At 45.4% G+C, this 17,692-nt stretch overlaps 1 protein-coding gene across 2 annotated transcripts; it reads right to left on the minus strand.

The window, feature by feature from the left end:
• Positions 1 to 1,497: 1,497 nt before the first annotated feature.
• On the minus strand, positions 1,498 to 15,977 carry cuedc1b (CUE domain containing 1b). Of its 2 annotated transcripts, none has more exons than XM_070829513.1 (11): positions 15,827 to 15,977; positions 11,846 to 12,508; positions 10,875 to 11,002; positions 9,443 to 9,569; positions 8,448 to 8,709; positions 6,072 to 6,137; positions 5,824 to 5,904; positions 5,632 to 5,725; positions 5,035 to 5,093; positions 4,381 to 4,450; positions 1,498 to 1,596 (listed from the first exon to the last, which is right to left on the minus strand). In XM_070829513.1, coding segments are annotated over exons 2-11 (1,194 nt in total). In that variant the 5' UTR covers positions 12,152 to 12,508; positions 15,827 to 15,977; the 3' UTR covers positions 1,498 to 1,595. The 2 variants fall into 2 exon arrangements, with proteins under 2 accessions (XP_070685614.1, XP_070685613.1); XM_070829512.1 differs by having other exon boundaries at positions 8,448 to 8,712.
• Positions 15,978 to 17,692: the final 1,715 nt, after the last annotated feature.

Raw genomic sequence — 17,692 nt, forward strand, 5'->3', positions numbered from 1 at the left:
ACATTAAAAATGGGTGGGATGAGGCAGCTAGCTGGTTGTCAGCCTTTATTCTGAAGTGTACCAAATTAGACGCTACGCTTTTATTTGGAAACAGCATCTCCTCCTTGTTTCTGTTTCCCAGAATGCTACACTGAGTTCGCCCCTAACCCACTGCCCCACAGCCGACAGGCATCTCTGATGATGGCACACACATCATTTGACACGGTGATGGGATTTGTGTGGAACCTTTTGCTCTTCAGTTACACCACATTTGGACAGTTACTGAATCCTGTCCCTTCATTAAGAGCAGGCAGGACCTGAAAACCTGCGACAGACTGACTGCTTTCACACTGCCAGACAAACCAAATGAGTGAACTGTTCAAGACCCTCTCTGAGAGCACAGTGTATTCATGTGATCTTCCATCCTGTCCTCATCTGTCTCCATGGCGATGAGGATGATCCTCATCGCCATGGATGTGTCAACATTAGATAGAAGAATTACATATGGCGCGTTTCCACTAGTACCTACTCAGCTCGACTCTACTCTACTCTACTCTACATGGTTTGGTTGCGTTTCCATTACAGTAGCGTACCACCTCAAAGTGGGGGGGTCGTCATAGCAAGGTGGGCCGAAACTCCGGTAGCGTAATTTGTATACGGCACAAACAAACACAACTAAGGACACGGAGCGTTTGGTTTGTGTGTATCCATTTACCTCGTTCACAGAAATAATAAAAACGCCCAGTCTCTGTTTCCAGGGTTTTAAAAACAGCGGGTTTGATTCTTGTGAACAAGTCGCTCTCTTGACTCATCAAGTGACGCCGCTCCCTAGCCAATCGGTGGCCTGACGTCGCATTGTCAGCTCGACTCAGCTCACTTGGAACCCCGGCCGAGGAGGTACTAAAATAGTACCTGGTACCAGGTACTAGCGCTGGTGGAAACGCAACCAAACCGTGTCGAGTCGAGCCGAGTAGGTACTAGTGGAAACGCGCCAATAGAAGCCCTGATGCTCAGAAACAGCTAAATATTACAATGTGACTAAGAAAACATGGTAAAAAAGCTCTACATAGGTTTGAGTGTATAAAGGGGCAGGAGGCCATCAGAGGGACCCACTCAGTCTGCTGCTGTACAGGACTGGAAACGTCTCAGAGGCCCACCACCGCCACGCTGCTGGTCCTCTGGCCTGAAAGGAGGCTGGTGACAAACACTGGGAGGACTACTGCGCTTCCTCTACACGTCAAACCATATATGAACAAAGTGTTAGAGTACAGAGATAATACATGTACAGACAGACCGCCACAGCCGGGGGGGGGGGGGTACAGGGACAGTCTGGCTCCTCTCTTGGGGGGACCACGGGGACAATCTGGCTCCTCTCTTGGGGGGACATCAGGGACAATTGGGCTCCTCTCAAGGGGGTGGGGGGGCAACAACGGGGACAATCGGGCTCCTCTCGGGGGGGGGGGGGGGGGGGGGGGGGGGGGGGGACTGAACTGAGTCTCATGACTGACCTTTGGCTGGTTTAGATTAGGGTGGGGACATGACGAGGTGTTAGGCCACCAACTAAGAGTCATACTGCCGTTGCCATTGTAACCCTGATATGGTGCAGCATCAGAGGATCTGAAAAGGAGAGGAGAGTCCGTCAGAAGCTGCAGAGGCAAAATAATGTCACCGTTGGAGGAAAATGAAAGAGAAGAATGACGTTTCCAGTGCTTGAAGTATTCAGACCCCTCATTGACGTTACAGTACCAATACAGCAGTGGTTGACATTTACTGTATGTGACTCTATTGGATTATCAATGTTAACCCTTTATAGGGCACTCATTGAAATACTTACAAATTCAAAATTTCAACCCTAGACCATTACTGGTGGTCATTACAAGACTTTTTGAAAAAAAAAAACTAATGTTATGGTGAAAATCAAGGTCAATGAAGTTATGAATTAATAATATATGGTTTCTTGCCAGTCTGTCATGTAGCCTGATTGTTGCTGATTGGCTTGGAGAAATCTCGTAGTTCTACTGCCTCATAGTGAGGCAAAGGGCGGCATTTTGACCTCCAAATATGTTACCAAATATGGTCCCTTGCCCGATAAAGGGTCAACAGTCAACAACTTACTGTTGCAGTTGGGTGGTTCAGTCCCCTGGGTCATGGTCCACTCAAATAAATAAACTACTTTTGTTAGTGAACTCTACCTTAAAAACCAAAAGCTATTATGTCAGAGACTCAGTCGGAGCGGTGTTATGGTGCAGGTGGAGACCAGCCGTGAAGAATGCTGGCAGCCTCCATGATCACACCAGTTCTGACTGACGATGCCCAGAAACCTGGTTAAATCCAAACCTGTGCAGACTCTTTTCGATCAGCAGTGGGTCGAAACCACAGCGCCCCCCTGAGACTGCCAAACATGTTCCAATGAAGACCGACTGTAGGATGATGGATAGATGATTTATAGATGGATGATGTTTGGATGAACGATCATGGATGATCTATGGACAGATGATGTATGGATAATGTATGGGTGATTGATATAGGAGCTATAGATGGATGATGTATGGATGGATGATCATGGATGATGTATGGATGGATGACGTATGGATGATGTATGGGTGATTGATATAGGAGCTATAGATGGATGATGTATGGATGGATGACGTATGGATGATGTATGGGTGATTGATATAGGAGCTATAGATGGATGATGTATGGATGATGGATAGATGATCTATAGATGGGTGACGGATGGATGATAATGTATGAATGGATGACGGCTAGATGTATGGGTGGATGATGGATGTATGAATGTATATGTATGGGGACAAACGGTTTTCTTTGTATTCGTTAGTGTTTGTAGTTGTCAGAACATTGTTCATTTCATTGAGATGTGGATTATTACACACGGATCACAGATCGTAGCGGGAGGTCGGGTACAATCGGATATGGTCAAGGTTGGGTACAGTCTTGCATCGGTTAAGGTCCACAGTAAACAGCTGGTCGAGGTTCAGGTGAAGTTTTGTATTAGGTTACATAAGAGGAAACAAAAATCAATGAGGAAACAGACTTTGACAAAACATGTGGCATGTGAACTCAGCCAAAGATGCTTAGTGAAGTCAGAGAGAAGCCACTTAACAATACAAATACTGTCAAACCCCACCCTTTAAAAGAGACAAACCATGGACCAGAGCCCCATCTGAGATGCCAAAGATAGATAGATAGATAGATAGATAGATAGATAGATAGATAGATAGATAGATAGATAGATAGATAGGTAATATTATTATATTCTGATATCTTCTGATGCCAGTGACATTCCAGTGATTCCATGACACGGTGGATCACCATATCCTGAATAAGCCCTGGACTGATTTTCATCTAATTTCTATGGATTCTTTTAAAAGGGGGCTACAGACAAACCTGTTTTGATCTGTGATTAACCCCCATGTACCAGGTCTGCTGTCAGTTTACTGCATATTTGTTTTTGTGTTGTTATCTTCTATGATTTCTTTCTTTCTATTGTAAAAATGCCCCCATAGAGCACTTTGTGATCCTGTGAAGAGTGCTATATAAATAAATGTACTTTTGATGTGGACAAGCATCAGTCGAGCTTAAAGTCATTGAGGATGAGTAAACCTCAGTGTCTTTAGCCTATTAGTGTACATTTTGGCACATCTGCATGATAAAGTTGACACTGCTTCGACCACTAGTCTTTCCTGTTCACAGTGCACACACAGTTTCCACCTGGATTACTGTGACACTGAAGAAAAGGTCTGACTCTGATGATTGAGATCTGACGATATGAAGAATCTCTTTATGTGACCATTACGTACAGACACATGGCTGGAAGTTTACATTATTACTTGGATTCATGGGAACAACAGGGGCCATCTGCAGAGTTCAAACCTGATGAAGTGTTGATATAGATTCATTGTTTTTTTATATTCACTGGTACAACTGAGGAACTACAGGCATTTTATGAGGTATCTCAACTCTAAATGGGCCACTGTTACATACAACAGAGGAAAGTAAAAAAAAAAAATCAGTGTGTTTGGATGTGAGAGTGACTACAGTCTTTAGCAAAAGATACACAGAAATAATTTAATATTACCCAACTTATCATCCAAACAGCCTGAGAAGAAGCCTACAGTCAGCTGTAGCTATGGGAGGAATCTGGAAGACACATTAATGACCTGAGAGACGCTTTCAGAGATTGTTTAATGGCCTCTGTTTAATGGGGTGAACACCCTCAGAGGTCTCTATGACAATCAGAAAGCCTGGGGCTGAAACGAAACACGCCTGTTTCAGACTGATTGATTTGGACTGATTTGGCCCTGCAGACGACTTCACTTGCTAGCTGGATGCAGTTTGACAACAGAAAGCCCACCGAGGACAGACTGAAGAGCACCTTACCATGACACTGACTCATTGCGTTGTTCATTCTCTTCCTGAGTGTTTGGCCTTCGAGGCTGACCATCGTCCTCTGGACAAAGAAACACATGAACACATAGTTATAGAACCTAGAAATATTTTATCATCTCAATTTTCTTATATCTTTTATGTCTATCCAGGTATGGGGGTTATTACTTCTCGTCCTAAAAGGTGAACTCTATAATGAGTCCACCCTGATTGGTTAGGTGGAGAGTGGGAGCTGGTTGTTGAGCCACTGGATGGTCACTATGCTGCTGCACATGGTGTTTGAAAAAACGCCTCCAACAGAGCTGATCAGAGCACCCTGTCCAGCCAGTCTGTAGCACCTTGACCAGCCAGCCTGTAGCACCTTGACCAGCCAGCCTGTAGCACCTTGACCAGCCAGCCTGTAGCACCCTGACCACCCAGCCTGTAGCACCCTGACCATCCAGTCTGTAGCACCCTGACCATCCAGTCTGTAGCATCCTGACCATCCAACAGAATGGTTGGATGAAAATACACTGAAGGAATGTTTGGTTTCTCCATGTGTGGGCTGTGACCTGATGTCTGAGGGACATTTGAACCACTTCTCTGTTGAACAGTGACAAAGCCACAATGTTTTTCTGTGAGGTTTGGATTACGGAGAAGTGGTCTTACCACAGGGGTTTCCCTCTACATCGTCCAGGAGATTGGCTGTAGAGTTGGCTGTGCCCAATCTGGACAGGAGTGGAGTTAAGAACACCAAACCTCCAGCCTGCAAACCACATCAGCCTCACCAATTACAGACTCAAGGAAGAGGACATAGAAACCTCAGCTATGGATGATGATGTTTATGAGCAGCAGAAACTTCAGCGCTAGCGGTGTCGATAGATTGTGAAGGCTTGATATAGTTTAGATATCATATTTCTCTCTCCCTCTGTGTGTGTGTGTGTGTGTGTGTGTTTGTCCCTCCCAGCAGGTCTCTGTGGCAGACAGGAGGTCCTGTTGTTCAGGGTCCTCTTTAGGATCTCCGTGGTCTACACAAAGTCCTGTGGTTCACACAAAGTCCTGTGGTTCAGGGTTCTCTTTAGGTCTCTGTGGTGGACAGGAGGTCCTGAGCTTCAGGGGGAGTTTTTCCTGATTAGGATCACGGGGCATTTCCACTGTTAATGTAGCATTTGATTGTGGTGGGTTAATAAGATTTAGTTACTGTCCTACCTTACAACAAAAAGCAGTGTTAGCTGAGTAATGTGACAAAGATGAATCAAAGGATACGAATGGTGCTTCAGGAGCATCCTCCTCTTTGACTTTCTCCTCTTTGTCTTCTCTGAGAACGTTCTGGCTATTTCAAACAGCTTCTTTCTTGTTGCTGAAGGTGAGACAACATCCCAGGTCATTAACTACAGACAAAACTCATGCAGTCATTTTTGAAGAAGTGATTAGTGATGTAAAGGTCAGGTGACTTACATTTCCCCATGTGTTTAAGTTTGTCTCTGAACAGGGCGTCATCTGAGACAGCCTCCATTGAAGCTTCAGAGTAGGGTTCCCCTGCACACAGACACAGCAGCACCACCACACTTATGAATCGGACACAGCACAGACTAACAGCTCATGTATTTACAGTATGGTAGTAGCACAAACCAACAGATATCACAGTGAATGCATCGACAGTTCAGAGTGAAGCTCGGCAGAGGAAGCTGATGAGTGATATCTACCTGAGGAACTCTCCATGCTAGATGAATGATGGGACTTTGATTTCTTTGATTCATACTTCAAGCGATCTAAAAACAGAGAGCAAATGTTATGACCACTGATGTGAGCAATCAAGATGTGATGAGCTCTGGTCTCATGGTGCAATGCCCAAACTTCTGAACATCCACATCAGTTCGTCCTGACGTTCAGTCTGATCAGACAGTCAAAAGCTTAAAGCTCCCAAACAGCAGCAGGCATCTAAGCAGTTGCCACCCTCGTATTATCTCGTGAAGCCTCAGTCTCAGTCTCAGCAGCACCACACAGAGGCCAAATATTCTTCTGGTCATCCTGTTCATGTCTGTAAAGACTATAAATGTGAGGGAACTGGGGAGCTTGAACTCAGGGTAGTGGAAGTCTGAGTTCTAATCTAAAAGTTAGACATAAAAAAAACCTCTAAAAATATGAAACTTTTACTATTTTATAACAATTATTTGTATCTTTCAGACATTAATATATCTTATAGAACTCTTCATAATGCCGAACCTAACAATCCTTGATTATGGCTCAGGCACAGCTGGAGCTAATAAACCCACTAAAACAATGGAAGCAAGTGCCTTGATCATAAGCTGAGGGATGTGAGACTATGACAGATGGAGACATGGAATTAGTTTTGTCCAAGTGAAGGAAAGCAAAGACATGTACAATAATAAAACAAAGAGCAGCAACTGCAGTCCATAACTACTAACACCGGTACACGTAACAGAACAAAAAAGTGAAAAGCAAAGATATCAGATTCTTCCTCACTGTTTACAAGAACCACTGTTCAAAGACGGAATTGAATACTCTGCCTGTAATGTCTGGTCAAATTCAAATCTCATTGTTTATTAGTACCACAGTCATCTAGAAGTGTATCAGACTGGATAATGTCCCATGTAGGGACTGATATGTGTGTGTTGGACAGAGGGTCACAGCTTTGGGCTGTATTGTCAGTGATACTTGGGTTAGGGTTAGGGTAAGTATCAACCCTAACGTGACCTGTAAGGTGTCTGGGGTATTCCTAAACCGTACCAATCTGGTCTCTCTAGGCCTCTCATGCCCCCAAACCTAATGGCCAACACCCAGTCCCAAACTTAAAGATGAGATTTTATGAGGGCCCATGGAGTAACATGACATACTAGTAACACTGCTTTATGAACTGACCCTAAAGTATCTCAACCTCAAACTTATAGGAGCATTTTCTAACACTGTCAAACAAATAAAATACTACAAGTGGTTATGGCTGAAGCACAACCTCTTAGTTCATCTTGTTCCTGAGTTGTCAGTGTGAATGCATATAATGCACTGCCCCCTATGGATGGCAGAGACACCAGTCAGCCACCACTGTGGTCTACACTTTAAGATCTAAACAGCTACTGGGTGGATGGCCATGACAGTTTGTTCAGACATGTGAGGTCTCTGGAGGATAGGGTGACCCCCTCATATTACTCATCTTGGGGAAATATCTCACCTACTCCTTGAGACACTGCTATGCCATCTGTCCACCGCCCTACATGGATTAATCCTAATCACAACATCTGGCAAAGACAGACTGGTCCAGACCTTCATCTTGAATCCACTGAGACAAAAAGCCAAATTTACAACAGTCCAAAACCTAAACCCAAAGGCAAGCAACACAGTCACACCAGGACTGTGGCTTTGGAGAACAGCCTCTCTGCTTTTCACGTGTTAACATCCTCTGGTGTTAGTAACTGTGGTTTGCTGATAGTGCTGTGTGGTTTCTAATCATACATTTCAGTTTCAGTTTTTGGACAAAAGTAATTCCAAAGAGACAAGCATAGGACTTGAGCATCAAGGCAAATTGTAGCAATAACAGCACAGAAAACAAAGGCTTTTAAAAAGGTGCCCTGTGGAGGGTTTTTTTTCTAACAAACCAAAGTTATGTTAATGCTCAGTGTTACTCACTAGCATGTTCTATATATTTCCTTCCTTACAAAACAAGACGTTTTCTTTCATGTTACATGTTTCCATTCACGTTTACTAGCTTGCGGTCTCCCTCCTCCCTGTTTTTCCTGGCGTATCACTGCCTCCTGTAGGTCAGCAGGCAGGTGTGAAACCATTGGGAAGAGTGCTGCGTCACACGTGTCCACACACAGCAAATGTTTACACAAGACAAACAAAAAGGGGGTCCACTCATAACAAAACAGCACAAGGAAACTAGAGGTCAAAAACTCCACAGGAAACATTGGAAAACACTGTAAAAGGACTGTAATGTGTCTCACAACGTCAGATTTCACTGTTTTTACATCCTGTGTATAATCCTAAACCAGTTGACACTAACCTCATGCTGATGTTACGTGCAGGATTTTTGTGTATAATGAGTCGTGTACACGCTGTCGTACCTCTCTCTAAGGCGATGAGGAACTCGCGGTTGCGCTGCAGCTCTCTCATAAACTCCTCATTCTGCAGGAACAGGGCAATGCGCTCATCTTCCAGGTACTGCTTCAGTTTCTTGTCTTGCTCTGTAGTTCCTGCTGTCAAACCTGGACCTCCAGTGGTCCCTGCAGCTCCAGTCCAAGAACCAGACTGGCCTGTCCATTGGCTTATGGAAGACATTGAGGAGGAGGAGGATGATGAAGGCTGGGACACACTGCTCTGAGAACTCTGCTGAGGTAAAGACAAGAGAGGTTATTGGTTATTGGAGGTATTGGTTACCAAACGCTGAAATGGTTTGACACACCTACAGCCTGTTTTATGAGCGAAACCGACTTCCATAATGTATGGAAGTTATTGGAGACCAATGGTTGGCCAAAACAGTCACATCCAAAAACACATCTGTAGAGGTCTGTGGTGGGAATGGGGTCCCGTGGGACGCAAGTCTCAGGGGGTGGGGGGGTGAAACTTTGCTATGGATGATCAAAAAATCAAAGGCATTTTCACGAAATGAAAATCTAGGCTAAAGGCATTTTTTAAATCTGCGACATGATAAACGCTGTTAATATTGTTTTTGAATATGGATATAAAATGAACACAACAATGGTCCAAAAAAATAAATAAAGAAGAGTTTATCTATAGTGAGGAATAAGCTAAAACTCACAAAAACACTTGTTTGGTCCTTGAACCACTTTATACATGGCAGAGCAACTATCCAGAACTCCTGAGCGACAGGAACTACTTGAAGTCAGTCCAGAAACACCTTTTACATCCTGGGAACTGCCTAGACCGAACCACTTCATTAGCTAGGTATTGAACATCCTTAATTAAAGGGACTTCCTCAGCACTCACCAAACGACACCCTCGTACCCACTAGTACCCACACTACAACCCAAAAAGGAACACCATCGGGGTATCAATACAAGAGCGGTCCTAGCTATGTCTGAATAGTGCCATTTTTTACCTTTATATTGTCTGACTGCTGGGGCAGGATCCGCAGAAAGTCATCTGGGAGATTTCCAAGCAAAGGAGGGTTCCAGTTCCTGTAGCTCCTGGCCTGCTGGTGACCTGGAGGAGGCTCTGCATCAAATCTATGAGGGGGGAGTCACGACAGATTAGTAACACTGCATTAGGAACATTAGGAACTGACCTCAAGGTATCTCAACCTACTTTATTAATTATTTACATCCTATAGTGGTGCCCACTCATTGGAACAACTGTTTGTTTCCCTGACTTTATTAAGACAAAAAAGGATCTTATGAGTCTGGGAGTGTCTGATGATGCTGCAGACTAATGAGACACGTACAGAAACATTCTCTAACACTGTCAAACAAATAAAATACTCAGACTGAATATGGCTGAAGGACAATCTGGCTCTTAGTCCATCTTGTTTCTGAGATGTAATGCAGTCAGTGTGAGTGCATATAATGCACAGCCCTCTATGGACGGTAGAGACAGCCACCCCTGTGGTCTTTAAGATCACCATCAGGTCACTTGGTTCAACACTTTGGGCGTTCCCAGTGGCCTCAGCTGTGCTTTGTACTTAGTTTAAAATGGTCTGATTTTAACTAACAAAGTGATAGTGTGCTAACATTGTAAACTAAGATAATGAACATGATACACATTTATATATTTTTTGCTCATTTGTATATTTGTTATATCCCTTGTTTTGCACTACTTCTGTTACTTACTATTACTACTGTTACAGTTTCAGCACTTTTTCTGTCTTCTCTGTTGCTGTAACAATTTTAGTTTCCCCAGTCATAAGGTCTCTCTTATCTTATGGTATACACCACACCTGCTAAATATCAGCATGGTAGCTTTTTGTTTGTGAGCATGCTAATGTTAGCATTTACCTCAAAGCACAGCAGTTACAGGTAAGAAGAACTCCTCTGCAAACATCTGACCTACTTTAACACCAGTGCAATACAATTCAATCCAAAGTGACAGTCAACAGTTTGACTGTGTTGCCAGAGGTTTTTCCACCCTCCATCCTGACCACAGAAACGAGAGTGAAATTAAATTCAAGAAAAGATAAGATATTCCTTTATTAGTCCCACAACGGGGAAATTTACAATGTCACAGCAGACAGGAGGAGATATAAAAAGTATGTAAAGCTAAGACAGAGGAAATTCGATGATCCATCAATGATTCTTCAATCAAGTCATAGTTTAGAGTCTGAGGTCTCACAAATAAATTGAGTGGTCAGGAGTATTGGCACTATCCTATAGTCAAGTCTACCAAACATTACACCTCCAGTCACTGCTAGGACAGCCTACTTTTCCATCTACAAACCCATCCATCTAATAAAATTGGGCACAGAGACTTTGTTAAATGAAAACAAAGTTTCTGAGGTGGCTCTTAATCTGGTAGAGCCTCTGGTCTGTCCTCCTTACCTTGGTGGGGGTGTTGGTGGGGCTTCTGGGTATTTTCTGTCGTAAATGTGCATGTCGTACGTTGGTGGAGAGTAGACCGGAGGCGGTTCCTCATCTGAACTGTCCGGTTCCAACGTTCGCTCAAGAATCTACAAAGGAGGACAGAAAACAGAAACCAACACTGAGCAACATCTATACGTCTAAATAAGTCGGTTCCACTGCTGAACATTTGCCAAATTCCTGATGTACACATGTGATCGGCGACTGTCAGTGATGGCCAATGGCATCGGCCCAGCCCTAATGACTTGTCTACGTGTTGGAATACAGAAAGGCCAGTAGGCAATACATTATAATTTAATACTCTGGTTCATATCAAATTCAGTCTTCATACTGAAAATCAAGCAGTGCTTGGGTCAGCGGCATCTCTAGAAGGTCATGCAGCCCAGTGTCTGAAGGGAACCAGCAGTTAATTAACCTGTTGAGGTAACACATGATGCCATCACACGTGACACAGGACCAGGAGGACAGAATAAAAAACTACTCACTGCATACAGCAACTTCCCATGTACATGTGTACCAATAAAAATCACAGATTGGACAAGTTGCGCTTTACATTTACTGTTCAGTAAAACTACTGTAAAATAGATGAAAAAAGCCCTAGCCCATCATCAAAGGGTAATTTTTTACAGATTACTGGGGCCTGATCATACACTATGAGCCGAAAGAGAAGTAAATCTCAACACAAATGACTTCTGGTGAATTATTATGAAGTATCAGAGTGTCATGTCATTGAATTTGGATTGAATCACTTCAACAGTCAATAAATGTAAGGAGAGTGGCCACACTTAAAAACCTTTTTCGCCATTAGTCACTGGCCCTACGGGTAATGACTGTGACGGTTGGTTTATGTTGTCAGTCCTAACAGCCCATCAGGCTGGGCCCTCATTCCATCCCAGTAGGGTTTGACCTTTTCATGAACCCTGTCCACTGACCTCAGGTGGGATGCTGTCATCCGAGTCCGAGCTGTCGTCTGAGCCCGTCCCGTCTATGCTCATCTGGAGCAGCTGGTCGATGGTGGCGTCCACAGCTCCGTTGTTGGAGCGCAGCACACACTCGATCACCTCGTAGTCCATGGATGGGAACATGGTCTTAAAATCCTCCATGGCCTGGTTGAACTCAAGGCGTCGGACCTGCCGGTTGGGCCTGCTGTTGTTAAGCTGCCCCTGCCCGCTGCTGCCCCCCCCACCGCTGCTTCTTGAGCCTCCATTGCTGCTGCTTCGCCTGAACAGGCTCGTCATCCTCAGGGCCTGACTGCCTCCGCTGCTGCCAACCCTCCTGTAGGATGGCTCCTGTTTTCTGTCACCAAGCCAAACTCTTCGGCCCCTTCAGTCTCACGTGTTTTTTTCCCCTTTCCCCCCCCACTCAGTTTCTCATTCTACCACAAACAAGGCAGTCTTTTGATGGGGTTTTTAAAAAAAATGCTACCCACGCTACTCCTTATTCAGCTGCATCCAGCATGTCTGAGTGTATTACAGGGTATACAGGGACTAGAATAGTCAGGTGGTGATGGAAATCAGACGTCCAGGGTCACCAGGTAGAGACTAGAGTCAGAGTCTGCCGGGGAACATGCATGGCTACATCACATTCATCAGCACCTACAGAAAGAGAGGACAGGCAGCATGTTAGCAATACAACGATGATACACGTCTACAATTACACTACATCACAGCAGTCAGCCCAGAGCTCTGCTGGAGCGACTGTAGGAGCAGCATCACTCACAGCTGCTAAATCTCTATGCTGAACTGTCAAACAGCATCTGAAATCCCCTCCCCTATCACAATAAGGCTAGGGCTAGGGTTTGGGTAAATGGTGGGAGTGTGACCGTAAGGTTTGAACTCCGTGAAGGTGTCTGAAGAGAGACTGTCTGAAAAGGTTTTGGCCGAGTTCAGTTCAGGGGAAACACAATCGATGAGGAAACTGTCTTCAACACAACACTGGACCCAGCTGTGCTCTGGACTGAGTTCATTGAAACAAAAACCAACATCAGCACCTCCTCGAGGCATCTGTCCCACTTCTGCTTACTTATTTCACCTACAAAACTGCACATTAAAATGATACAGTTGGTCCTGCTGGTGCTTTTTCCTGTCATGTATCTCAAATGACCTGGTCTGAAAGAACTAGTGGAAATGTAAGGAGGACCTGTGTAACAAAGCCTCACAGGGACCTCTAGGCTCTGATTTTAGGAGAGTCTGGGGGGTGGGCGGTTAGGTCTAAGCACTGGAGCACACCTGCAGTGTCCGTGGACGTGGTGTATGGTGAGACACGTGTACTCAGACATGTAGAGGTCTGAAGATAGCCGCTAGTTGTAGCTCTCTCCTGTCTTGTCTCTTGGTCACATCCCTTTCTTCCTGCTTCACAGGGGGCTGGTGGCAGCTGGTGGCTGCCCAGTGCCACATGGCAGTACCAGGCCCCATCCACAGCTGATGCACAGAGCCCTGCTGTGAGCCTCCCTTTCACAAACAGTCTGGCTTTGATGTAAACAAGATGGCCGCCTGCTGGTCCTACCTTCCTGCCACTGTGAGGCTGTGTGAGGTAAAAATAGTCACAGTGCATGGTCAGGTCCAAAAACATGAGAACGAGGCCCGCTGACAGAGAGGGTCGGATTAAACTTAGGCCGTTCATACAATGACTTTACAACAAACAATGATTTAATGAACAATAATGACTTAAATCAGGATTTGTCCTTTAACTCCCACATAAAACATGTCTCCAGAACTGCCTTTTTCCATCTACGTAATATTGTTAAAACCAGGTCCATCCTGTCTGGAGATAATGCAGAAACACTAGTCCACACATTAGTCACTTCCAGGTTGGATTATTTCTGTTCCTTATTATCAGGCTGCCCCAATAAGTCCTTAAAGACTCTCCAGCTGGTCCAGAACACTGCTGCTCCTGTTCTGACCAGAACTAAGAGAAGAGACCACATTTCTCCTGTACTGGCTTCTCTTCACTGGCTTCCAGTAAAATCTAGAACAGAGTTTAAAATCCTTCTCCTCGCCTCCAAAGCTCTTAATGGTCAGGCTCCATCATATCTTAAATAAATATCAGTAAAACACGACAACAGGAGGAGGAGGAACACTGAAACACTCAGAATCAGTGGCTCATTCACAGGTTTGCTCATCAGTCCACCCTCCAGCTAGCCTGGGCGTCTTTCTAAGCCGAGTCATCTGGAGGAAAACAGTCAGGACCCCACAGCATCCTGGATGTGATGCTCTGTGCTCACAAACATATCGTCCCACCATCATTACATTAATCTGCACCTAAGAACCAGGCTATATTTAGCACACGACCCAGAACTCTCTGTCCTTCCGCAGAGAAAGAGCGCGTGTAAACATGTGTGTATATATAAGTGTGTATATAAATGTGTGTGTGTGTATGAATGTGTATTTCTGTACATGAACACACACACACACACGTTTTTAGGTGTATATCTCTGTCCACCAGTTTATCTGTTGTTGTTACTGTGTGTTGTCTACTCATAGTCGGTCTGTGGTCCAGGTCTGTGGTCCAGGTCTACTCATAGTCGGTCTGTGGTCCAGGCCTACTCATAGTCGGTCTGTGGTCCAGGTCTGTGGTCCAGGTCTACTCATAGTCGGTCTGTGGTCCAGGTCTACTCATAGTCGGTCTGTGGTCCAGATCTGTGGTCCAGGTCTACTCATAATCGGTCTGTGGTCCAGGTCTTCTCATAGTCGGTCTGTGGTCCAGATCTGTGGTCCAGGTCTACTCATAGTCGGTCTGTGGTCCAGGTCTACTCATAGTCGGTCTGTGGTCCAAGTCTACTTATAGTCGGTCTGTGGTCCAGGTCTACGGTCCAGGTCTACTCATAGTCGGTCTGTGGTCCAGGTCTACTTATAGTCGGTCTGTGGTCCAGGTCTACGGTCCAGGTCTACTCATAGTCGGTCTGTGGTCGAGGTCTGTGGTCCAGGTTTACTCATAGTCGGTCTGTGGTCCAGGTCTACTCATAGTCGGTCTGTGGTCCAGGTCTACTTATAGTCGGTCTGTGATCCAGATCTGTGATCCAGGTCTACTCATAGTCGGTCTGTGGTCCAGGTCTACTTATAGTCGGTCTGTGGTCCAGATCTGTGGTCCAGGTCTACTCATAGTTCATCTGTGGTGCAGGTCTACTCATAGTCGGCCTGTGGTCCAGTTTCTGACCAGAGCCGGTTTGTGACGCCCCCCTTCTGGAGGGTTAGGGAGAGGCTCTCGGCTGTTTGTGTCAGAGCTGAATCAGAATTTAAACCGCAGTCTTTGGAGAGGACCAGCTGTCCTCACCAGGCGATGGGTTCACTGAAACCCCTTGGTCCTTGTGGGTCCTGGTGGGTCCGGGCTGAGTTACAGACCAGGAGCTGCTGTGATCATCAGTGAGCGGGGTCACGTTAACATGTTTACCGAGTTGAAGCGAACAGTAACGGGACACACGGCGTCCCTCTGGCGTGAGTTGTTGTTGCTGGAGGTCGATGCTAACCGGCTAACGGCTCCTCTCCAGCTACTAGCCGACTATTAGCTGTCAAATGTGGATAAACATCGCGAGAAGTGTCCCTAACAGAGGAAGAAAACAGACGGTGCCGTTGACTTCATGCTACATTGGCTGATGTTAGCAGAGCTAATGTTAGCATCGACCTTCGGTTAGACGGCGCCCCGTTAGCTGTGGGAGCTAACTGAGCCGTTACCGGGCACGCAGGGTCCTCCGAACCGGGGAGACCGTCGAGAGGCCTCGGCCAGTCCCTCCCAGCATCCAGCCTGACTTAGCTCCGTCTGAATATGTCACCCGTGTGGCCTTATTTCCAGAGAGAGACCCGCAGACCACCGAAGAGCCAGGCTCTGTCCACGGACAGGAGAGGCGGTCGGAGCGGGGCTTTGTCAAACGGTCCTCCGGGACGGAAAAACAGCTGAGCGACGGTGGTGGTACTCACCGACAGGGGCACAGGGGGCCCGGCTGGACAAAGGATGATATCCGCCTCCTCCTCTTCACTGGGCCGAAGTGTCGAGAGGAAGCACAGCCTAGCAGCGGGATAGAGGACTCCAGCATCCTAATGGGAACCAGGAGGCTCCCGTCCCGGTACAGACAGGGCACCGAGTCCCGCTGGGACCGGAAGCGTCAGGAGGCCTCACACACTGGCCCCTTCAAAATAAAATGCTCAAACTACACACACGACATGGAGACAACCCTGGCCTTCACTTTAGCGGGTGTAGTCAGTCAGTGTTAAATGCACGAAATATGGCAAGAGTGCACAACATGAAATAAAACTCCGGACCAGCAAAGCAGCACACTGAACTGTAACTTTCTTTGATAAGGACTTTGATTCACATCTGTTCAGGAGAATCTGTTTTCTAAACGAATCCAGAGGTAAAATGTGCTGCTGAGACCAGAACATGACAAGTAAAGATGGTGAATTTATACATATATCTTATTCTGGTGAGATTGAATACGATCAAGTATTTTCCACCCACTGAATATATTATTTTAATTCTAGTAGAGAAACTGACAACATACTGAGAACATACTTGGAACATCCTCATTTGATTGAATGGTGTTCACTGACAGCACTGGAGAGCTCCTTCAGCGACAGACTCCTCCACCCTTAGTGTGTGTAGGAGCAATATCACAGGTCCTTCCTTCAGCAGCTGTTAGACTTTCCAACCAGCACTGCTCCCAGTAGACCTCCCTGCACCAAAACTGACAATTACGGCACTATAATGTTCACCAACTGTGCAACATATTAATTCATCTTTTTACCTCACCTCACAATGTGCAATACTTTCTAATATCTCCCCCTCCAGGACAATGCGTCAATCATGTAGCTGCTGGAACAAGAAGAAACTGGATTATTACTGTCACAAAGAATAGCTTGAAGAGCTGCAGAGAGAAAACAGCTTTTATGTTCACTACATCACTATTGTCAGACACATTTCACGAGTTTATTTTGAAGGCAAACTTATCATACTTCCTGTCTTATTTCATTGCCCAGACCCTAACAAACTCTAAACCTACTTTACCCTCCTCACCCCAGACCCTAACCAAACCCTATCCTCCAAACCCCCCTCACCCCAGACCCCAATCCTACCCTCCTAGCCCCCCTAAACCTACCCCGATGTGGGGTCACACTCCCATGATGCATTTCAGTTCAGCTCTGAGGTGAGTGCCACACCTGTAGTTTTCAACTGTGCTTTAAATGGTGCCACATGGGTGGAAGTTAACGGGTAAATTAAGGTAGTGTGATATTCAGTAGATCCAGAATAGCTGTGCCGGGATGATACATAAAACCTGCAGTGATCTCTCTCTATACACTCGACTGTGTTCTTGTCCCCATTTAGCCCATCTTTAGTTGGTTTTAACTCCTTAAAGTGGAGACATTTTCTATTTTATGATATTTTCTACACTATTAGGTTTTCTACAGACAGTTCTGTTTAGCAGCTCTTCTTAACATGTAGCTGAGGTGGAGGCAGGCTGCCACGACAGGATACTGAGACCTCAAACACATTTTCATGTCTTCATCCTTCAAATTCACCCAATTTTCATACGTAACTACAACGTAATCATCTGTTCATACAAATAAACTGGTTCCTCTTCAGGAAACCTTTAAAATAATCCCTTCATATAACTAATGTTAAGTTATACTTCCAGTGTTTCCCTCTGGCCAGTAGGGGGCTCCAGCCCATACAGTGTCCCCTTCGTGCTGGATGACCTACTCTGATCTGACATGCATCTTTAAAACATGTTTAAAATAGGTTTGATGAGCATGTGTCCAAGCCCTCCACCAATTAAGACGTAGAAAAAT

This window comes from Pempheris klunzingeri, chromosome 4 (genome assembly GCF_042242105.1).
Source record: "Pempheris klunzingeri isolate RE-2024b chromosome 4, fPemKlu1.hap1, whole genome shotgun sequence".
In the NCBI taxonomy this organism is placed as follows: domain Eukaryota; kingdom Metazoa; phylum Chordata; class Actinopteri; order Acropomatiformes; family Pempheridae; genus Pempheris; species Pempheris klunzingeri.

Excerpts from the sequence above, each read along its gene's own strand:
- cuedc1b (XM_070829512.1), bottom strand. The coding sequence starts at position 12,151 with ATGACGAGCCTGTTCAGGCGAAGCAGCAGCAATGGAGGCTCAAGAAGC. Across the intron at positions 8,713-9,442 it reads AGCAGTCAGACAATATAAAG|CAGAGTTCTCAGAGCAGTGT; the intron begins GTAAAAAATGGC and ends TCTTTACCTCAG. Across the intron at positions 6,138-8,447 it reads CCTCATCGCCTTAGAGAGAG|ATCGCTTGAAGTATGAATCA; the intron begins GTACGACAGCGT and ends CTCTGTTTTTAG.